The 24,927-nt window shown below is 38.5% G+C and overlaps 1 protein-coding gene across 1 annotated transcript in view; it reads right to left on the bottom strand.

Annotated features, from left to right (window-relative positions):
• The window catches only part of LOC127422272 (serine/threonine-protein phosphatase 5), a 35,816-nt gene extending 12,739 nt beyond the window's left edge, over positions 1–23,077 (bottom strand). Inside the window, exons 1-6 of the mRNA XM_051665674.1 lie at positions 22,987–23,077; positions 12,691–12,932; positions 4,192–4,339; positions 2,266–2,387; positions 2,100–2,165; positions 1,819–1,917 (exon numbers count right to left, since the gene is read on the bottom strand). Of these exons, the coding sequence (XP_051521634.1) occupies positions 1,819–1,917; positions 2,100–2,165; positions 2,266–2,387; positions 4,192–4,339; positions 12,691–12,932; positions 22,987–23,077 (768 nt within the window). The remainder of the gene's footprint in view (positions 1–1,818; positions 1,918–2,099; positions 2,166–2,265; positions 2,388–4,191; positions 4,340–12,690; positions 12,933–22,986) is intronic.
• Between the last annotated feature and the right edge of the window lie 1,850 nt (positions 23,078–24,927).

The raw sequence follows: 24,927 nt of genomic DNA, 5'->3' as shown, positions 1-24,927 counted from the left end.
AGAAGAGGCGCTGACCACACAGAGAAATGCCAGTTTCAGAGTTTGTAGTTATTTACGTATTATTTGAACTTTAATGCAGTTATATTTAATGCATTATAGCTTTATTAAAGATGTAATGCCACAGTGTTTCCTTTAAAGAACTCAGGCTCCACTTATTCCACAACTAGAATGCTTCTGTATTTACTTGTTTGGTATTTTTGTATAATTCCCTCATACTTTGTGATCTACATCGGACTGTGCATCTGGACTGTGAGCTGTGTAATTCTTCCTCTCCTCAGTCAGGCGCGAGCTGCAGTGCTGCTTTCACGTGTCATTAGTTTAATGTGATCTCAATTTACGTTAAATGAGATCAAACGACTATTCGACAACGAACAATTTTTTTTATTGTCGCTAACATCGATTAATCGTTTCAGCCCTATATAGTATAAAATAATATTATATAATATAAATATAATAAACACACACACACACACATATATATATATATATATATATATATATATATATATAGTGTATTATATTTTTTTATTTTTATTTTAAAATAAATAATTTTTTTAATGAGTTCCAAAAACCAGTGTAAATGTAAAATTGACCAAAACTAAAGTTGACCAAAAAGAGAGACATATTTTAAGTCTTTAGAAATATTTTGGTATTTAAAACATTAATTTTCATTTCATTCATATAGTTTTAAAGCCTTAAAAGGAAATCATATATTCCTATTTTATTATTTGATTCATAAATTTGAAGTTAAAGGGTTAGTTCACCTAAAAATCTAAATTCCCTCATGATTGACTCACCTTTAAGCAATCCCAGATGTGTATGACTTTCCTTCTTCAGCAGAACCAAAGAGCACATTTCAGCTCTTTTTGTCCATATAATGAAAGTGAATGGGTGCCATCAGGCTGCTGGCTGTTTGACGGTCCAAAAGTCATATTTAGGCAGCATAAAAGTAATCCACATGACTCCAGTCGATCAATTAATGTCTTCTGAAGCAAACCCATAGGTTGGTGTAAGAAACAAATCGATAATTAAAACATTTTTAAATTCAAATTGTTGCTTCCAGCCAGCGCTTGATTCACTGTTTGAAATGACCTAACTCTTGCGTGACATTCGTTCCTCTGTTGTATACAAAGGGCGCATTACCAACTTCTCACGTGAACATGCCATTGCACTTACATCACTGATGTGTCGACTGCTGGCAGGAAGCGATAAAGTTAATAAAGTTTTAATTATCCATTTTTTTTTTACACAAACCTATCAATTTGCTTCTGACGACATTAATTGATCGACTGGAGACGTGCGGAATACTTTTATGCTGCCTTAATATGCCTTTTGGACCATCCAACAGTCAGCAGCCTGATGGCACCTGTTTACTTGCATTTTTTGGACAAAAAGAGCTGATATGTGCTTATACAAATCTTCACCTCGGTTCTGCTGGAAAGTCATACACATCTGGGATGGCTTAAAAGTAAATCATGAAAGAATTTTCATTTTTGGGTGAACTAACCCTTTAAATATGTAAAAAAGGCTTAAGGTGTATGTAGCGCACTTGCACCTTAAGAAATATCACAATTTATATGACAATAAATCATGAAAGACCTAAGAGAGACAATCATCATAGCCCTAAAGCAGACATTTAATTGTCATAATCGCAATTATTTGTTTGACAATTAATCGTCAGCCAAATTTCATAATCGTGACAGCCCTGGTCATATTCATTTTCAAGAAAGCAGCTCCTTCACAGGTATAAATGTTTAAATACTTGTAAATATCAAGTGATATTACACAACATCAACAAACCAGAGAGGTAAAGGATACATATGGATTAGTTGGAGATGGCAAACCATTCAACTCAAAGATATTTAGCAGATCATAGTATTGGCCATGTGTGTCCCCACAGATTGTTATTTTCTCTGTCTAATACACAAAAGAAATGAGCAGAAAGAACATTATTTCTACATTAACTAAAATTACTATGAGGACAAAAACTACACAACAATTACGTACAAAATATTCAAATTGTTGAGAAAAGTCTATTTAAATAGAATGCTTAGAATAGTAATAATCATTACAAATAATGATCAATTACATTTTCTTACCTCTTTTAACGTAATTTCAACAAGGCTTGGAAGTTTGGATAAAACCTCTTTTACTTGAATCAGCATCTGAAAGAGAGGAATTTTAAAAGATAATACATAAGTGATAAACAGGGTTTTGTAGTTATTTTTACACATTTATGCATGTGTGTATTTTAAGAGCGTTCACCTGGTAAGCACACTTTCTGTGCAGTTTCTTCTGGTCTTTGAACCACTCCATTAATTCTTTCATGAACTTCAGTGTGACCTTCCCATCTTCAAGTTTAGGTCCAGTATAATCATCCTCAATCGCTGATGGGAAAGACATTTAGAATCATAAAACAGCATCACGAAACTAACCTTGAACCGAAGCGTTGAGGATTTCTATAAAAATCATAATGTTTAAGCTTAACATTAAAAATTTGGACCCACTTTATATTAGGTGTCTTTGCCTACAACATTTGATACAATGCACTTATTATGTACCTACACTGATGAGCCAAAACATTATTACCTTCTGCCTAATATGCTGTTGGTCCTCGGCGTGCCGCTAAAAACAGCGCCAACCCGCCAAGGCATGGACTCGAAAAGACCCCTGAAGGTGTCTGTTGCCTGTGGTATCTGGCACTAAGACATTAGCAGCAGATCCTTCAAGTCCTGTAAGATGCGAGGTGGAGCCGATCCAGCACTTCCCACAGATACTCAATCGGATTGAGATCTGGGGAATTTGGAGGCCATGGTAACACCTTGAACTCTTCATCATGTTCCTCAAACCATTCCCGAACAATGTGTGCAGTGTGGCAGGGTGCATTATCCTGCTGAAAGAGGCCACTGCCATCAGGGAATACCATTGCCATGTAGGGGTGTATCTGGTCTACAAAGATGTTTAGGTAGATGGCACATGTCAAATTGACATCCTCATGAATGGCCGGACCCAGTGTCTCCCAGCAGAACATTGCCCAGAACATCACACTCCCTCCTCCAACTTGTCGTCTTCCCACAGTACATCCTGATGCCATCACTCCCCCAGGTAAATGGTGCACACTTACACGGCCGTCCATGTGATATTAAAGAAAACATGACTCATCGGACCAAACTACCTTCCTCCACTGCTCCAACGTCCAGTTCTGACGATCGCGTGCCCACTGTAGGCACTTTCGATGGTGGACAGATGTCATCATGGGCACTCTGACCGGTCTGTGGCTACGCAGCCCCATATGCAGCAGGGTGCAATGCACTGTTTGTTGTGACACATTCCTCCGTAACCATCATTAAAATTTTCGGTGACTTGTGCCACATTAGACCTTCTGTCGGTTCGGACCAGACGGGATAGCCTTTGTTGACCTCGTGCATTGATGAGCCTTGGGCGCCCAATGTAATGTTTTGGCTCATCAGTGTATGTGTTGTTGCATTATACTTACATTTAAAGTACCTGCATTTAATTACATATGTAGTTACACAATTAACCTTAACCCTAAACCTAACTCTACCCCAATCCTTAACCTACTCGTACCTCAACCTCTGCAGCAGCAATTGTGAATCTTGTGAGAATTTTGCAGGATTTTTTTTTCCACAGTAACTACATTGTATAGTATGTATTTTGATGTTATAGTACATAGTAGTTAAAGGCATCTACTATAAAGTGGGACCAAAACTTTATAAAAAAAACTTCTTGCACAAAATTTGGCAGATAATTTTCTCATGAACACAATGAGTCCTGATTATAAAAACAAAGACTGTTCAATGTATTAAACAAAAATGTATTTACTTGAATATATTATAAAATAATGTATGTTGTACCTTATGTCGATAGTCAATAAAAATGTGTTTCAAAGTCCAGACATGACATACATTGTTAATATAATTTAACAGTAGGTATCTACTGCTACTGATGCTGAATTTTAGTTACATGTAAGAGGATGCAATATTTTCTGCTTAGTTATAATGGCTACATCTTTTATTAGCATTTTCCGTTAGGTCCCCTCATTACCACAATGTGCCTGAATAAAGATAATTTCTTACAGAGAATAATCCTGATATTTTCCACAAAAGTATGATTATCTCTCACTTTAGATATAAGGAAATTAAACAAGCAGAAATCTAATAAAGTACTTACTCATGCTCTCTATGTCTAAGGAGTCGACCACGGATCGTTTGAGCTCGTCGCTGGCGATAGCTCGTTCAAACGCCTTCTGTTTGACAACCTTATTGCATTCCTGATACTTCATCTTGGCATCTTTGTCATTGGGCCGCACTCTCACTACCTGTTAATATTGAAAAAAGATAATAGAAAGAAAAACATTTACATTAAAGTGCAGTCATTTCAATTTTATGTGCCGAGCTGAATTCTGTTTTAAAGGTAAAAACTTGTGAGTAGAACTACTTTCTTCCGCCATAGATTCAGCATCATGTTTTGATACAGCCCAAGCCTCCATTGCTAGTTCTAAAACATCACTTTAGAACTAGCAACGGAGGATTGCAATGCTTACGCTGCTTTACTAGAGCAATTACTGAAGTAGAGAGGTAGAGCATTTGTGTGCGCATGTGTGTGTGAATGTGTGCATTAACGAAAACGGAGAGAGAAAGAAAACAGAGAGATTGCGTGTTGGATTACCTGTGTTTGTGGCTCTCATCAGCAGAAACACTGCTTCGCCAAGATGTAAGTTTAAGTATACTAATCAGTGTCACCATTCTTGTATATAGCTTTCCTGTTGCTACACAACTGTTTTATTGAGTTGCCCTGGTCCGTTGACATCGCTGTGTGTCCCTGGGTGAGAGTGTTGGTGAGAGAGGGGAAGCGTGAGGGTGCTTTCCAGTGAGGCTGATTAGGGTGAAATACAATGAAACACTTGCACATATTAAAAGTTATTTCGGATAATTTAGAAACTGTTGTATTGATCAAGTCGCAGGGTTTGTTTGCTAGTCGCGACTCGAGTCTCTGTGTGTGCGTGCGCATGCATGTATGTGTGTCAGCATGTGTGGTTGAGAGCAATCTGGGCCAGATTATCCAGATGAAAACTTGCCGGGGGCCAAAATTGTTCTCTATTCATCTTAGCTTGCACTTTCATCGCAAGTAACATGTTACTTAAAAAACACCCTTAATACTGTGCATTTATTTATATTAAAATAGTCACAGGGTATACTGTATTGAGTTATCAAGTTTTAAGGTCTGTCCATACATTCCTTCATAAGAACTGGCTCTTAACTAACAAATAATTTTTGATCAACTTTACTTTAAATAAAAATAAACAAAACAAAATATTTTTTACAAATTATGAAAACTGAGTAGGAACATTTAGATCTGCTAAAGCCCTCTCACAATATCAACTCACGTATGATAACAGTGCACACCCATGTTTAGCAAAGCAGTGTAACTACACTACTGCCAGAAAAGCTTAAACACACGCTCCAGTCTGGACAATTGATGACGGCTGAATGCTGTTGCATGTGCCATTGAGCACTGTTAAACTCACCGCTGATTGCTGAGGCTCGCGCCTATTAAACGCGCAGAGCGCGCTCTGGTATTTCAGACGGCGAGGCAATTTGATCAAAAATCAGTTGAAGGGCCAGAAAAAGATGATTGGTGGGCAGGATTTGGCCCGCGGACCACCAGTTGACTAACCCTGCTGTACAGCTCTTTGAAATAACTGAAATAATTTGGCGAAGTGATATGGAACCGTTATGCAGTCAAGACCTGGAACTACTTCATAGCCGTGCGTTTACTTGAAAAATAATTGTCAACCAATCAGAATCAAGCATTCAACAGGTATAAATAAAATTACGTATTTTTACTGGAAAACAAGACAAAATACTAAATATTCTTAAAGAAAAAATAGGCCTATATTTAATTGACAAGCAAAATGGCATAAGATATCAAGTCTTGTTTTGAGAGAAATCTAACTAAATATATTAAGGTTCATGCTTAAAATGAGAAATAAACTACAATGGGTTAAGAAGGATACACTTAATTCAAACAAAAAACATGCTTATTTTTCTTACCCCATTAGCAAAAGTATAAAGTTTTCTTAATTTTGTCAGTAAATATAAATAAATATATTTTGTTTAAAAATGTTTTGATATTTTTACTGGAAAACAAGACAAAAATATAAAATAAGAAAATATATTTTTGCAGTGTAATTATACATGGGTTCCTTTCCTAGTTGACTAATAGCTCAGACAATGTACTGACTAATCGATTATGAAAATAGAGTATAGTTTTTGCACATCCTTTTCCCTCTTTTATCTGCAACTTCTGTATTACAGAGTGAAAGAATTATCATTTCAGACATAACTGTTCTTCAAACACAACGTCAGTGTGAATCTCAAATAAACATGTCCAATTCACTCAAATTGAAAGAAAATGTATTTAATTATATTTTATATAAAGAAACGTAAGCCTATTTTAATGACCATTTTGATTTTCTGCATTTTGAAATTATTTGCTGGAATTCTTGTTTTTTTATGCTAATTCTCATTAGATTCTCATTACTGTAATACAATGATTTCATAAACTTTAATAACAATAACTAAGGTGGTGGAAAAGGCCAATAACCGATTAATCGGCCGATAGTTTTTAAAATCAATTCATAGAATCTGACAACATTTTCTTAGTTGACACAGACAGAGGCCAGAGTCCAAAATGAATAAAATCCTGAGTTAGCATTTGTTAATAATGACAAAAGAATATTGTGTGCATAATATGCGACTTTTAAAACTAAACAAGCTTAAAATACGCAGGTCTCTTATTCTGAAATGACGGATACTTGCCTCCGTTACAATGCTCCATTTTTAATACTTACCAAATTAAGCTATAATATTATTATTCACAATATATGAAGTTGGAGACACAATGTATATGCTGACAAGGGATGTTTCCATGTAGTAAAATTTTTCTTTACATGCCCTCACTTCAATTTAAAAAACTTAATGAAAAAAATATATATTGGCAACTATTGACGGAGTTTTACCGATAACCAATAGTTCCAAAAAGCAACTATCGGCACAGATTAATTGGTAAACTGATCTACCATAATGTATAAATACTTTATCTCCACTAATCATTTTCACATGCATATGAAATTTTCGGCAAACTTGCAGCAAATTGTCCATCGTTGCCAAAGGATTGCCGGAGGTTTACCACTACTGGCAAAGAGCTGCAAACTTCTGGCAAACATTTGCGGTGAATCAAAGTACATTTGCATGTGAAAATGATTTGAACAAAATTTGCAGCTAGTTTAGATTTTTTGTAAGGGAGTGCATTATTACAGTGAGTTGGAGTTGTGACAGAACCACTCTGAAAACAGAGTAACAGAGTTCGGTTCCATTTGCTTTTGTGCGCTTAGTGCGTTATATTTAAAAGGCTCCAGATTCACTTTAATTTTACTTTTGCATAATTCAAAATATGTTTGCCCGATACAAGCTAATATACAAATATAATACCCCCATGGCACCAGGTATTTGTGTAACAGAGGAGGAGATGTTAAAATGAGGAGCACATGGGGCCTGGGTAGCTCAGTGGTAAAGACACAGACTACCACCCCTGGAGTTCGCAAGTTCGAATCCCAGGGCGTGCTGAGTGACTCCAGCCAGATCTCCTAAGCAACCAAATTGGCCCGGTTGCTAGGGAGGGTAGAGTCACATGGGGTAACCTCCTCGTGGTCGCCATAATGTGGTTCGCTCTCGGTGGGGTGAGTTGTGCGTGGATGCCGCGGTGGATGGCGTGAAGCCTCCACATGCGCTATGTCTCCACGGTAACGCGCTCAACAAGCCACGTGATAAGATGCGTAGGTTGACAGTCTCAGACGTGGAGGCAGCTGAGATTCATCCTCTGCCAACCGGATTGAGGCGAGTCACTACGCCACCACGAGGACTTAGATTGCATTGGGAATTGGGCATTCCAAATTGGGGAGAAATATAAATAAAAATGAGGAGCACATTATACAGCTGTACAGATAAACTCTTCATGCTGATGTTGCCAAAATAATAGCTCCACGGTTTAGAACTCATTGGTTTAACTGCCCCATGCAAGTTTAGATGTTATTACAGTAATAATACATAATACAGCTGCAAGCAACGATGACAGGCCCAAGCACCATGGGTCCATTTCCACCCGGTGGCTTTTCGGAAAACAATGCAAGGCGGACACATGCACTTGGCATTTGACATTATTCTAAACAATTTTGAAGCAATTTGGGTAAATATAAGAGGATTATTTTCAAGTCTGTTGTAAGAGTCATGCTTCCTGCTGTCAGGAGAGTGACCCAAAATAGTCACATCCATGTGATTAGCCCCCAAGACTAAACATACATCTTAATTTTGATCTAAATCAAACATTGCACACAGAAGATATAAGACACTTCCTGTTTCCCATTTTTCGCCATTCATTTAATGCCTCGCCATGGCAACACCGTTTGATCTGTCAAAAATCTATTCGTAATTTAGCATCTTTAATGTCTTGGCATAATGTTGTCTAAATGTGGCAACAGATTCATGAATCCCCTAGGAGGTGTATTTAAAAGTTCAGAGACTGCAATATAAAAAAAATCCAAAATGGCCGACTTCCTGTTGGGCAGATTTAATAACTATAATTATGAAAGTTGTCCGGCTTGATGAGAACTATATATGTACCAATTTTCCTGACTGTAGGTGAAAATGGGGGTGCTACAGAGGCCATCTTAAAACCTGTTTTAAACCTGTTAACTGTCACTGGCCAACAGGTGGGCCATTTGAGTGTGGCTAAAAAACAAATGCTTTGTTTTATATCAAACACTTAATCAATGCTCACAAACTTATCAAATTAAAGCTTAAAAACTCAACTTTCATTTTGGATGGGGGGTATTTATCTTAACCAACACAAAAATAAAACTGTTAATATTATGCATTTATTTACATTAAAATAGTATGTTATTACATTACAAGGGGTATTTAATTAACATTTGAGTCTGGCTGTAAATTCCTTCTTAAGATCTGGCTGAAAAACAAACATGACCTCACACCCTCAACTAACAAATAGATTTTGATTAAAGCCCCGTTCACACCACAGGCGGCATGTCGCTAGACTTTGCTATCTGTGTCACTGGTGGGCGTTCCTACTGCAGCCGCCGATCTAACGTTATTGGTGGACTGCACAACTGCCCATAGTAGCGTTCAAAATGCTGTTTACAGATGTTACTGCAGATAAAAACTAAGATATCATACTAATTTGACAAGGAATCAGTTCTTTTGCCTCTAATAATGCACATTCTGCAGGGGAGAGCATTTTATATAACATGCAGCAGTGCTTAATGAATAATATCATTGAACAAGACAAACGTTATATCAATATATGAATCAAACTAACTTAGAATGCCGACATGGTTTTCCACGCATAACTTTATTAGGCCATATCTATGTACAGTATGTGGTTACAGACAAATGATATGGAACAGTGAAATCACTCACAAACTTTTCACTTCTCTTCTGCGCTTGTGTCGACTCCAGTATCTCACACTCACCTTGCCTGGAGACGGAGATTCTAGATTACAGCATTGGTAGCACATCCTGACAGGTAGCATATATCTATAATTTACGCTGTAGAGTAAATTACAGAAGTGCAGGTATTGCATAACACCCCACTTCAAGCACTGATTGTTCTCAAATTCATATCAGGACATGGTCAGACAAGTGGCTTTGATTCCTTTGTGTTTTTATGCCAATTCCTGCCGAGTTTACTCAGATAATAGACCTTTTTCACATTCTGGGTTTTGGAACGTGGAAGTAAACGTTTGCAGAGTAAACTTCGACAGTGGTGAATGGGAGATCACAGCAAATATTTATTATAGGAAGAAATTTAAGATATCAAATATCCCTTGACAATTTTACATCAGCAGTGTCTTGACATTATTCTAAAGAATTTTTGAAGCAATTCTTGTAAAAATAAGAGGGTTATTTCAAAGTCTGTTAAAAGTGACATACTTCCTGCTGCCAGTTGGTGGCATTATGACCGTGACCCACAATAGCCACATCCATGCGATCAGCCCCCAAGACCAAACATAGAGATCAATTTTGATCTAAATCAAACAATGCACACAGAAGACATAGACACTTCCTGTTTCCCATTTTTTGACATTATTTATTGTGTCGCCATGGCAACACCGTTCGATATATCAAAAATCAGTTTGCAACTTAGCATTGTCAATGTCTTGGCATAATGTCGCTCACATTTGGTACCTGTAACATGAATCCTCTAGGAGGAGTATTTCAAATTCCAGAGCAGGCATTTTTCAAACAATCCAAAATGGCCAACTTCCTGTTGGGCGAGATAATGATTGTCAGTGCGATAGTTGTCCGGCTTGATGAGATCTATATATGTACAAAGTTTGGTGACTGTAGCTCAAAAGGGATGTGCTACAGAGCCCCCCGAACATTCCCATCTTCTAGGTGACACTACAGAGCCCCCTAAACCTTGGAAAAAAAAATAATAAAAATAATAAATATAATTGCAAGCAGCGATGTCAGGCCCAAGCACCATGGGTCCATTTCCACCCGATGGCTTTCGGAAAACAATGCATGATGGACACATGCATTTGGTCGAGTAAACAAGACACCATGTCTTACCTTCTGCTCAAACTTAATGGTTAACAATTTTGATGTGTGCAGCAAATGGACAAATGTTTTAATTGTGGCAAGTTTTGGAATACCCTTGAACATCTATTGTTGCCAGCTGGAGGCCCTATGACCATGACCCACCATATCAACATTCATGACATAAGCTTTATTAAACATATGGCTGAGTTTGTCAGATACACCTGAATACACTACATCATCACAGAATTTGATCAGTTGCCATGACAACACTTTAAGATATCAAGAATCCCTTCACAATTTTACATCAGCGGTGTCTTGACATTATTGTTAACAATTTTTAAGCAATTAAGGTAAATGTAAGAGGACTATTTCAAAGTCTGTTGTAAGTGCTACACTTCCTGTTTCCAGTTGATGGCACTATGACCATGACCCACAGTAGCCATCATGTGATCAGCACCCATTAACAAGCATACAACTCAATTTTGATCTAAATCACACAATACACGCAGAAGCTATGAGACACTTCCTGTTACCCATTTTTTTGCCATTAATGTATTGTCTTGCCATGGCAACACTGTTCAATATATCAAAAATCAGTTCGCAATGTAGCATCTTCAGTGTCTTGGCATAATGTTGCCTACATTTGGTGACAGTCACATGAATCACCTAGGAGGATTATTTAAAAGTTCAGAGACTGCAATATTCAAAAAATCCAAAATGTCCGCCTTCCTGTTGTGCGGACCTAATGACTATAACTATGAAAGTTCTCATCTCTTGATGAGAACTATATATGTACCAATTTTGGTGACTGTACGAGAAAATGGGGGTGCTACAGAGGCCGTCTTACACACCCATTTTAAAGGGGACGCTACAGAGCCCCCCACGCCCATGTGTTAACATTTGCCCAGGCCTAATGGCCGACAACTCTGATGTGTGTTCAAAATATCATGAAAATTCAAGCATGCCAAGTACCTCAAAAACATGTGAATATAGATAAAAAGGAATAATGACATTTAATGCATTGCCATGGCAACACAATTTAAGATATCAAGAATCCCTTCAGAATTTTAAATCTGCACTGTCTTGACATTATTCTAAGAAAACTTGATGCAATTCAGGTAAACATAAGAGGGATATTTCAAAGTCTGTTAAAAATGCCACACTTCTGCCAGTTGGTGGCGCTATGACCCACAATAGCCACATCAATGTGATCAGCCCGCAAGGCCAAACATATGACTAAATTTTTACGTAAATCACACGATGCACGCAGAAGATATAAGACACTTTCCCATTTTTTGATGTTACATTATCGTGTCGCCATGGCAACACTGATATATCAAAAATCAGTTTGCAATTTAGCATCGTCAATATCTTTGCATGATGTCGCCCACATTTGGTACCTGTAACATGAACCACTTAGGAGGAGTATTTAAAATTCCAGAGCATGCATATATGGAATTTAGCATATATATATATATATATATATTTCAGTGCTTGGGACCTAATAATCCTTAGAACAACAATAGGGCCTCCGCACTTTACGTGCTTGGATACTAAATATTACAGAAAGTTATTACTATTGTATAATAATAATCAATATTAATATTCAAGTTAACTGGTTTCCAAAAAATAATGATGATGAATGGGCTGAGACCCTATCACACAGTAGACAAAAACAGGTACACTATGGATAGGTACAATGTGAATATGAAGAAGACAGTGTTGACTTGTTTTTTTGTTTGTTTGTTTTTTTGCCTGAAGTGAAAAAGGTCCAAGTTTAGTTCTTTTTAAGAGGACTGAAGTGTAAACCCACAAAGAGTAGCCTTTTTATTTGCAGTAGAACACAGGCAAAACATGACCAGATTTTGGTCAAAAGGAATCACTTACTAGTTTCTGGTTAATCATATCGCAGTTCAAATCGATATATTGCAATATTTTTCTAAAGAATCGCAATATGACTTTTTGTCCAGATGGTGCAGCTCTAATTACAATATAACAGATATGTTTAAACATGGTTACATTTGTTACTGAGCTTGAGCATTAGTCTTACCGTCTCGTAATCTTTGAGTGCAGCTTTGAACTTGCCGAGGGCCATGTTAGAGGTGGCCCGCCGGTAGTAGCCCTTGATGTAGTTCTTGTCCAGCTCCAGGGCTTGAGTCGCGTCCGCCAACGCGTATCCATAACACTCCGTCCGCAGGTACGCCAGACTTCTGTTACTGTAGTAGATGGCATTGGTCGGGTTCAACTCCACTGCTTCTGTGTAATACTTGATCGCGTTCTCATAGTCCTTCTCTAAAATAAGAGCACAAAAAAAAAAACATAGAATAAACCCGTTAGAATATGAAAGCTAATCAATTTCAAGGTTATTGCTTAACTCTGATATCAACTGGATTGTCTTATTTTACAAGGCACTAGGGATGGGCACGAGTACTCGAGGACTCGGGTTCTCGGACGTGGCAGCAATGATCGATCATGAAATCGATGATCGATAGTGATCACGCACGATGTGACTTTTCACTTAATTCGAAATCCAGTGATAATTACCTGATGACTAAACACAAACGTGTCAATGAGGGAGCTTATTTTCAATTTTGAGATTGATTACATTGTGACTTTGAGGGGTACGTTGATTATCAAAGACTTCTCATGGCAAACAAACTGATATGATGCTGCAATGCTATCGTTACAATAATCAAAACAAAGAGTGTTTTGAACACCTGTCTCTGCAAAACGTTTGCTAAACACGTTTTATTATCATTTAATGTAAGAACTTTGACTCGTTAATGGATATTATTTAATAAAAGTGAATGATTGTCACTGACTAAACCTCCCTGCCCTATGTGAAGTAACACGCACCTGCATCTCAATGAAATGAATGAAGATTTTCGCTCGAGTTTCCAAGTTAGATGTCCAATATAAAGTGTCATTCTGTTGCACTTTCCTCAGTTGAAAGGTGGAAATTCAGACTCTCCGAGATGAATGGAACGCTTCATGAATCACAGCAACAACAATACAGAGCATCGCGGCTTTCCTCACAAGAGCGAACATTTGGGGACACACACACACTTACACATACACACCAGGCGCGTGTGGCAGTGTACAGCAGGTGAGTGTTTCAAACAGCTAGACAGAGCGCAGCTAAATGGAACAGAATGCAGCATCTTCAAAACTGAACTTCAACTTAACACGCATATTAAAAAGCAATGGATATGGCATCTCCTGTTATTTGAAAATATACGGTTCAGACAGTCACTAAAAAAACTGGTGCGCGCTTACTAAGATTACTACGGTAACCTGAAGGAAGAACAGACAGACGTGCGTTGGGCACATTCTTTCAGAGTTGGGCAGCGAATCTTCACATAATGACAAAATATGATGCATTATATTTTGATTATGCAATCTTTTGTACATTTTGTAACATACTATTTTATAACAGCCGATACACTGGAACACCAAAGCACAATGCAGCAGCCATAAACATTTGTCAGACATGTTATTATATATACAGTTATGAACATGTAATCACCCCTTGAGTACTCGAGTAATTAGTCCGAGTACTCGAGTAGAAAAAATGACCAAAATGCCCATCCCTACAAGGCACTTAAGCCTATTAAAAGTCTAGTATACAAGCTATAATTCTCGTTATGGGTTCTTTAATGGCTATTGCTGATACCGATATTTTGAGATTAGGGTGCCAATGACTAATATATGTGCATTATAGAATTGAAAACAAAAGCGTGTTGGTAAATTTTGAATCAGAAACTAGTATATGGAGCCAGATTTGTGCCAGAACTTAAACAAATCAAACGTTTTGCAAACAAACACAATCTGCTTCACAAAGGAAAACATACAAAGAGCCATTTGAGAGAAAATGAAGGGTAGTTGTCATGTACCACTGGCTTAACAAACAAATGTGCTGTGTTTTGAATATAAAAATGTTTTTCATATAAACCACATCATATTCCACAAATACTGTACATACAGTCTAGTTCTACAAATTCTATAGGATCGTTGAACAAATACAAAATCCAATGTGAACAAATGTGCTACATACCACTTGTGAGCAGAGCCCGAAAAACTTTTTAACCTACCAGCCAAGGTGGCTGGTTGATGAATACATTTACCAGACATTCAGGTTTCTTGCCGGACAATTTTTTATTAATTTTCTTTTTATTGCATTTTCCAAGTATAATTAACAGACATGAGAGTAGGGCTGCAACTGACGATTATTTGATAATTGCCTAATCTAATGATTATTAGAACGATTATTAGACTATTCGTCGATTATTGCAACGATTAACCATTAACTCTTAATGATTATTCAGCTTTTGCCCCGACTTAAAAGGTTATATTAAACATGCTTGCTAACAATAAAGAGGACAAAATCATCTTTTAAAAATACCTTGAAATGACATTCACTGAATTAAATGAAAAAAAAACTTTTCAGTAAAAAAATCACTGCAAAAAATCCTATTATCATCAAGTGCTTGTCTTGTTTTCCATTTAAAATTGTTTCCAAATGCTTAAAACAAGATACATTTATTTGAGAAGCAACATAAGATATTTAGACTTGCTTTAAGAGAATGTATCTTAAATATAAGTGTATTTAAGTTATTCCTTCCTCTGCGAGTGCAGTAAAGACAAATATACTTATATTCAAGATCTTTTCTCTAAAAGCAAGTCTAAATATCTTATATGCTGCTTCTCAGGTGAATGCATCTTTTTTAAAGGATTTTTAGATATTTTAAAATATTTGTATTTTTAATATTAAATTCAACATTCTCAGATTACAGTATAGCTGCTAAAGAAAATGTATGTTGTTTTAAAGGAGTTTTAGATATTTATATTGGAAAACAAGCCAAAAACCCCCAAATCAAAAACATATTTTGTTGCCGTGTATAATGGGGCGAAGACTACCCTCTCTCACCTTTCTGTTCACTTCAGTCCATCTTTAACTCACAAAAAACAAACTCTCTCTTATCAATAAAGCTGCGTATTGCCAATTTTCTTCACGATAAGAAATGCACAGTGACAAATTATGATTCAAACAGTCTCGAGCCATCACGTTATAATCTAGCTGCACTAAGCATGTGCGCTCGAGGGACGAGTGTCCCCATGACAGAGTGTGCAGCAGCCAGGTGCAGTTTCAATCTCTCCCCCTTAGATCGGGACACTTCACGCAACTCTTAGAAGAGGCGCTGACCGCGCTGACTGAGTTTGTAGTTATTTACATGACCTGCTTCATTATTATAACTTTAATAAAGAATGCATTAAAAATATAACAGTGAGGTGTTTCCTTTAAAGATGCTCTGCAAGTTGCTTTAGTGGAACGGATCTCATGTTACGCTAAATGAGTTTAAACGTCTATTCAGTAACAAAAAATTTTGTCAACAATTTTTTTTTGTAAATGTTGTCGATCAGTTCGACTAATCATTTCAGCCCTACATGAGACACATAAACAATACTGTACACATGTTAAAAGTAAGCTTTCAGCTAATAAGAATTTTATTATTTTGCCTGAGAACCCATTTAGAATTTTTTTTTTCAGATTATTTACTTATTACAACAAAACTAAAGGTGTATTTTAAACTACATATTTTCACATAGTACACAACACAGTAACAGTTATTGGTTTATTTCAAAGTCATTTAATTCAGTTAGCTCAGTCTTGATTCACTAAAAAGAGCCGGCTCATAAGAGTCATTCGTTCGGGAATTGGACTACACTGGTAGCACTGTAGTTGTTGATTCTCTAAAAAGAACCGGCTCAAGAGTCTTTTGTTTGAGAATCAATTTACACTGGCCATGCTTTATGTCTCACACTACAGATTCAGAGCAGTATTGCAGTGCTGAAAAACACTGTCTGAGTATTTTAGTCCGGTTTTTTGTCCACATCGCCAGAAGGCTGCACAGGGGTCTGGACTGGGGACAGGAGACTGCTGGGGCTGGGGGTGTTCTTCTGAGGATTATTCTGGAATATTTGTATGTGACTTTTTTTTTTTTTACTGTTGAAAGAAAAATTAATCATAAAAAAAGATTAAGTTACAATGTTATCAGGAAACCCAGCCTTAGGCTTAAAGCTATGAACATTTATTTATGGTTGAAAGCAAGGATAAAGTATAAATAGATCAGTTCAATTAATTATGCTATGATGACTACAAAAACTACTTGTGTAGGTGGATTTCAATTAATCAGTTAATTAATTGTCATGTCAAAATCATCTAGTTAAAATGACAAATGATGGCAATTACCTCGTTTTTATCTTGTAGATGATTTTCACTTGTTATTTATCAGATGTTTTTTACAAGAAAATGTGAATATTCATGACATTTCTCGTTATTATTAGAAAGGATCTAGTTTTTACTAGAAAATACGTTGTTTTTACCACAAAATATGTAGTAACCTAATAACGACATAACTGAGCAAAAAATATTAAGTATGTGGCAGCACTGTGCCATTTTCTGTTTTTAAAGAGGACGTCGCTCAGTCCATTTTGTGAGAAAATCTGCATTGATATATTTGTGTGAAAATAAAGACTGTGGTTGACAAAATCATGCCAAAAGTCCCATAACACACAAGTGGTACGTATTTGTTCACATTGGATTTTGTATTTGTTCAACGACAGAATTTGTAGAACAGATTGTATTTATTTGTGAATATGCTGTATATGAAATATGCATATATTTGTAAAACAGGGCATTTGTTTGTTAAGCCAGTGGTACATGACAACTACCCTTCATTTTCTCTCAAATGGCTCTTTGTATGTGCAAATCGCTTTGTTTGTTTGAGACGAATTTTTCTATGTGAAGCAGATTGTGTTTGTTTGCAAAATGTTTGATTTGTTTGTTTCGTTTAGGCACAAATTTAGCTCCATACTAGTAGGCAGAATGACCACTTCCTTTTATCAGCCAAGCAGGCAGTTATCAGACCAATAATCCCAAAATAGTAGGGCTGGGTAAAAACATAGATTTTCTGAATAATAGCGATCTTCATTTGAACGATCCCGATATAGACTGATGCGGGAGATGTGACTCTTGTCAATATGCGCTCAACTAAAGCACTTCTACATATCAGTGTAAATAATTGTAAATAGCACAATTACTATTTAACAACAGCCTATATATATATATATATATATATATATATATATATATATATATATATATATATATATATATATATACACACAGTTTAAGTCAGACGTTTACATACACCTTAGCCAAATACATTTAAACTCAGTTTTTCAAAATTCCTGACATTTAATCATAGAAAACATTCCCTGTCTCAGGTCAGTTAGGATCACTACTTTATTTTAAGAATGTGAAACGTCAGAATAATAGTAGGGAGAATGATTTATTTCAGCTTTTATTTCTTTCATCACATTCCCAGTGGGTCAGAAGTTTACATACACTTTGTTAGTATTTGGTAGCATTGCCTTTAAATTGTTTAACTTGGGTCGAACATTTTGGGTAGCCTTCCACAAGCTTCTCAAAATAAGTTGCTGGAATTTTTGGCCCATTCCTCCAGACCGAACTGGTGTAACCGAGTCAGGTTTGTAGGCCTCCTTGCTCGCACACGCTTTTTCAGTTCTGCCCACACATTTTCAATCGGATTGAGGTCAGGGCTTTGTGATGGCCACTCCAATACCTTGAGTTGTCCTTAAGCCATTTTACCACAACTTTGGAGGTATGCTTGTTGTCATTGTCCATTTGGAAGACCCATTTGCAACCGAGCTTTAACTTCCTGGCTGATGTCTTGAGATGTTTCTTCAATATATCCACATAATTTTCCTTCCTCATGATGCCATCTATTTTGTGAAGTGCACCAGTCCCTCCTGCAGCAGAGCACCCCCACAACATGATGGGGTTCTTCGGCTTGTAAGCCACACCCTTTTTCCTCCAAACATAACGATGGTCATTATGGCCAAAGTTCCATTTTTGTTTCATCAGACCAGAGGAAATTTCTCCAAAAAAAGAGATCTTTGTCCCCATGTGCACTTGCAAACTGTAGTCTGGTTTTTTTATGGCGGTTTTGGAGCAGTGACTTCTTCATTGCTGAGCAGCCTTTCAGGTTATGTCAATATAGGACTTGTTTTACTGTGGATACAGATACTTGTCTACCTGTTTCCTCCAGCATCTTCACACGGTCCTTTGTTGTTGTTCTGTGATTGATTTGCACTTTTCGCACCAAACTACGTTAATCTCTAGGAGACAGAATGCGTCTCCTTCCTGAGCAGTATGATGGCTGCATGGTCCCATGGTGTTTATACTTGCATACTATTTTTTGTACAGATGAACATGGTACCTTCAGGTGTTTGGAAATTGCTCCCAAGAATGAACCAGACTTGTGGAGGTCCACAATTTTTTTCTGAGTTCTTGGCTTTTGATTTTCCCATGATGTCAAGCAAAGAGGCAGTTAGGTAGGCCTTAAAATACATCCACAGGTACACCTCCAATTCAGTACACCTCCTATCAGAAGCTAATTGGCTAACTGTCTAAAGGTTGACATCATTTTCTGGAATTTTCCAAGCTGCTTAAAGGCACAGTTAACTTGGTGTATGTAAACTTCTGACCCACTGGAATTGTGATATAGTCAATCAAAAGTGAAACAATCTGTCTGTAAACAATTGTTGGAAAAATTACTTGTGTCATGCACAAAGTAGATGTTTTAAATGACTTACCAAAACTATAGTTTGCTAATATTAAATCTGAGGAATGGTTAAAAAAATGAGTTTTAATGACTTCAACCTAAGTGTATGTAAACTTCTGACTTCAACTGTATATATAGTTACAAGATCCTCAGTATAATTAACAACATTAACTAAGAGAATTTCTTTCATATAGTCAAAATAGATGTTATAACTGAATAATACCCATATGAATTGGAATCAAATTGAAATTGGCATAAAATCAAGAGCTTGTGAATAGAAATCTAATCGAATACGTATCAATACCCAGCCCTACAAAATATTGGTCGATGGCTAATATAAGTGCAAAGATATTCTCCTAAAACCAGTGTCCCTTTATAACACTAATAATTATGAATAACACATGAACTGTTCCAAAATCAAAATAAATATAAACATAAATAAAAATAAAATTATAAGAAATTATATTTAGCAAATAGAAAATGAAGCCTATTTTTGGGCCCTTTTTACATTGTGATATTATTTATATATTGTGATACATATAGAATTCACAGCGGTCATTATCACTGCTATGTACATCTCGCCACAAGCCGACACAGACCGGGCAATCAAGGAACTGTATGGGATTATAAGCAAGCAGGAAACCGCGCACCCTGAGGCCGCGTTCATTGTGACCGGGGACTTTAATAAAGCCAGTTTCAAATCAGTCACACCAAAATACCACCAACACATTAGTTTCAACACACGAAGGGACCGGGTTTTGGACCATTGCTACTCTCCCTTCTGGGATGGCTACAAATTCCTCCCCCGCCCACCATTTGGCAAATCGGACCACTCTTCCATTCTGCTTCTGCCCGCTTACAGGCAGAAACTGAAACAGAAAGCACCCACCCTCAGAACGATCCAGTGCTGGTCGGACCAATCAGATTCTACGCTACAAGACTGTTTTGATCACACGGACTGGGAGATGTTCCGGTCCGCCTCTGATGACGACATCGAGCTTTACACTGATAGCGTAACGTGTTTCATCAGAAAGTGCGTAGAGGACGTCGTTCCGACCAGAACAATACGGATCTACCCGAACCAGAAACCTTGGATCAATAGCGATGTTTGCACGGCACTTGATACGTGGACCTCCGCTTTTAATTCCGGGAATGCGGAGGAGCATAAACAAGCCAGTTATACCCTCCGAAAACATCAAAACAGCAAAATGTCAGTACAGGAACAAGATTGAAGGACAGTTCAACACCACCAACTCTAGAAGCATGTGGCAGGGAATTAATATCATCACGGACTTTAAAGGGAATAAAAACTCCACCGTGAACACCGCTGCCTCTCTCCCGGATGAGCTAAATAATTTTTATGCTCGTTTAGAGGGAAATAACACCGCCCTCACGGAGAAAGCTCTCACGGCCGAAGCTACAGAGGTAGTTCACTCTCCGTCTCTGTAGCGAATGTAACCCAATCCTTCCGACGGGTGAATATCCGCAAAGCCGTGGGTCCAGACGGCATTCCGGGCCGCGTCAGAGCATGCGCGAACCAACTGGCTGGTGTTTTTACGGACATTTTCAACCTTTCCTTCTCTTTGTCTGTAGTCCCCACATGTTTTAAAACGTCCACCATTGTGCCTGTTCCAAAGCAATCCAAAATCACTTGCTTAAATGACTGCCGTCCTGTTGCTCTGACTCCCATCATCAGCAAATGCTTTGAGAGACTAATCAGAGATTACATCTGCTCTGTGCTGCCTCCATCACTAGACCCATTGCAGTTTGCTTATCCCAACAACCGCTCTACTGATGATGCCATTGCATCTACAATACACACTGCTCTCTCCCACCTGGAAAAAAAAAGAACACTTATGTGAGAATGTTGTTTGTAGACTACAGCTCAGCATTCAACACCATAGTGCCCTCCAAGCTTGATGAGAAACTCCGGGCTCTGGGCTTAAACAGCTCGCTGTGCAGCTGGATCCTGGACTTCCTGTCAAGTAGACACCAGGTGGTTAGAATGGGCAGCAACATCTCATCACTGACCCTCAACACTGGAGCCCTGCAGGGCTGTGTTCTCAGCCCACTACTGTATTCCCTGTACACACATGACTGTATTGCAACACACAGCTCCAATGCCATCATTAAGTTTGCTGATGATACGACGGTGGTAGGTCTGATCACTGACAATGATGAAACAGCCTACAGAGAGGAGGTGCACACTCTGACACACTGGTGTCAGGAGCACAACCTCTCCCTCAACGTCAGTAAGACAAAGGAGCTTGTGGTAGACTTCAGGAGAAGAGACAGAGAACACAGTCCCATCACCATCAATGGAGCACCAGTGGAGAGAGTCAGCAGCTTCAAGTTCCTGGGTGTCCACATCACTGAGGAACTCACACGGTCCGTCCAAACTGAAGCCGTTGTGAAGAAGGCTCATAAGCGCCTCTTCTTCCTGAGACGGCTGAGGAAGTTTGGAATGAACCGCCACATCCTGAAACGGTTCTACACCTGCACTGTAGAGAGCATCCTGACTGGCTGCATCTCCGCTTGGTACGGCAATAGCACCGCCCACAACCGCAAAGCTCTGCAAAGGGTGGTGCGAACTGCCAGATACATCATCGGAGGTGAGCTTCCCTCCCTCCAGGAAATATATACCAGGTGGTGTATGAATAAAGCTCGGAGGATCATCAGAGACTCCAGCCACCCGAGCCATGGGCTGCTCTCATTGCTACCATCAGGCAGGCGGTATTGCAGCATCAGGACCCGCACCAGCCGACTCCATGATAGCTTCTTCCCCCAAGCAATCAGACTTCTGAACTCTTGATCTCCCACAATCAAAATACATCAGCCCTGCACTTTATTACTCTTATATCTCACACCGGACTGTCATAAATTATATTATTATTATATTATATTCTCTCTTAACAACTTATCATCAACCGACAGCCTGTATGTCAATACAGTACAATACAACCTACTGTACATTTTATATATACTTTTTTTATTGTATAATGTGTATTCTATATTGTGTGTATTGTATACTGTACATTGTATGTTATTATTTGTATATTGTGTTATGTGTAATTATGTGTATATTAGATTTTAAATTGTGTTGTAAATCTGATGTTTATTGTAAATTGGTATGTCTCATCACTGTCACGACTACTATGTTGCTCGGAACTGCACCCAAGAATTTCACACACTATTGCACTTGTGTATATGGTTATGTGACAATAAAAGTGATTTGATTTGATTTGAATGAGTGACAGTTGATCAGGTTAGCTGACACTGTCGCACACTACACGTGTAACGGGATCAAAGCATTGTACGCGCCTACATCTGCTGTCATCAGAGTATTTTCGGTAGTTTTTACTGTGATCATGACACTGAAGCAGCATTTTTACCCCATCATCAGTTTCTAACCTGATCATTTCAAAGCAGAACTGAATGAAAGCATGCGTTCAACAATCACATATCTCCTCTACAATGTTCAGTGCTAAATAAATGAATAATGATAAATATAGTGAAATAATTCTTAAGTTGGCTGAATGAGTGTTAAATGTCAGTGTGTGGTTCATCATGTGTTCAGCTCATCACTGTGTTTTTACACTCATCAGCGCTCAAGCAACCTTGACCCCATCCAGTCCAGCCCTGTCGAGTAACTATGAGTCCGATCTCGTGTATGCATCGGTTATATGCGGTGTTTTCACCTTTAAAGTAGTTATTCGCCTTCTCCTTTAGTTTCTCAGCACTAGCACTCCGTTCCTCTTCCGCCATCTTCTCACTGCCGCATTCCGTCATGCTGCCATGTGAATGCGCACTGCTGTCGTAAACACTCACTGGAGGGTCGTAAAGCTGTATTCCCTTCACCTCTAGAACAGTCCAGAGACACACATACAGCGCATAATATATATATATATATATATATATATATATATATATATATATATATATATATATATATATATATATATATATAAACTGCATATATGTATATTTTTTCGTTTAAAAAAAAAAAAAAAAAAAAGATATGAGTTTTCCATGAAAAGTAACCATCTTTATTTAAATGGACAGTAGCGGATCCTGGCAAAGGCGATACAGTCAGCCACCTAGGGCGGCAATGCTCTCTGGGGTGGCACAGGACACCTGATCAGCCAATTCTTTTTTTATCCCCCTTTCTGCCCAATTTTGAATGCCCAATTCCCACTACTTAGTAGGTCCTCACCTCAATCCGGGTGGCAGAGGACAAGTCTCTGTTGCCTCTGATTCTGAGACAGTCAATCTGCGCATCTTATCACGTGGCTCGTTGTACATGACACCGGGGAGACTCACAGCATGTGGAGGCTTGTGCTACTCTCCGTGAGCCACGCACAACTTACCACACGCCCCATTGAGAGCGAGAACCCCTAAATCGCAACCACAAGGAGGTTACCCCATGTACTCTACCCTCCCTAGCAACCGGGTCAATTTGGTTGCTTAGGAGACCTGGCTTTCTATATTATATATATTATTTCTATATTATATCATACATGTACACTATATTGCCAAAAGTATTCGCTCACCTGCCTTTAGACGCATATGAACTTAAGTGACATCCCATTCTTAATCCATAGGGTTTAATATGATGTCGGCCCACCCTTTGCAGCTATAACAGCTTCAACTATTATGGGAAGGCTTTCCACAAGGTTTAGGAGTGTGTTTATGGGATTTTTTGACCATTCTTCCAGAAGCGCATTTGTGAGGTTAGACACTGATGTTGGACGAGAAGGCCTGGCTCACAGTCTTCGCTCAAATTTATCCCAAAGGTGCTCTATCTGGTTGAGGTCAGGACTCTGTGCAGGCCAGTTAAGTTCTTCCACACCAAACTCGCTCATCCATGTCTTTATGGACCTTGCTTTGTGCACTGGTGTGCAGTCATGTTGGAACAGGAAGGGGCCATCCCCAAACTGTTCCCACAAAGTTGGGAGCATGGAATTGTCCAAAATCTCTTGGTATGCTGAAGCATTCAGAGTTCCTTTCACTGGAACTAAGGGGCCAAGCCCAGCTCCTGAAAAACAACCCCACACCATAATCCCTCCTCCACCAAACTTCACAGTTGGCACAATGCAGTCAGACAAGTACCGTTCTCCTGGCAACCACCAAACCCAGACTCATCCATCAGATTGCCAGATGGAGAAGCGTGATTCGTCACTCCAGAGAACGCGTCTCCACTGCTCTAGAGTCCAGTGGCGGCGTGCTTTACACCACTGCATCCGACGCTTTGCATTGCACTTGGTGATGTATGGCTTGGATGCAGCTGCTCGGCCATGGAAACCCATTCCATGAAGCTCTCTACGCACTGTTCTTGAGCTAATCTGAAGGCCACATGAACTTTGGAGGTCTGTAGCGATTGACTCTGCAGAAAGTTGGCGACCTCTGCGCACTATGCGCCTCAGCACTCCGCTGACCCCGCTCTGTCATTTTACGTGGCCTACCACTCCGTGGCTGAGATGCTGTCATTCCCAATCGCTTCCACTTTGTTATAATACCACTGACAGTTGACTGTGGAATATTTAGTAGTGAGGAAATTTCACGACTGGACTTGTTGCACAGGTGGCATCCTATCACAGTACCACGCTGGAATTCACTGAGCTCCTGAGAGCGGCCCATTC

The sequence above is a fragment of the Myxocyprinus asiaticus genome, chromosome 31, assembly GCF_019703515.2.
Source record: "Myxocyprinus asiaticus isolate MX2 ecotype Aquarium Trade chromosome 31, UBuf_Myxa_2, whole genome shotgun sequence".
In the NCBI taxonomy this organism is placed as follows: domain Eukaryota; kingdom Metazoa; phylum Chordata; class Actinopteri; order Cypriniformes; family Catostomidae; genus Myxocyprinus; species Myxocyprinus asiaticus.
This window is presented reverse-complemented; position numbering and strand designations above follow the sequence as displayed.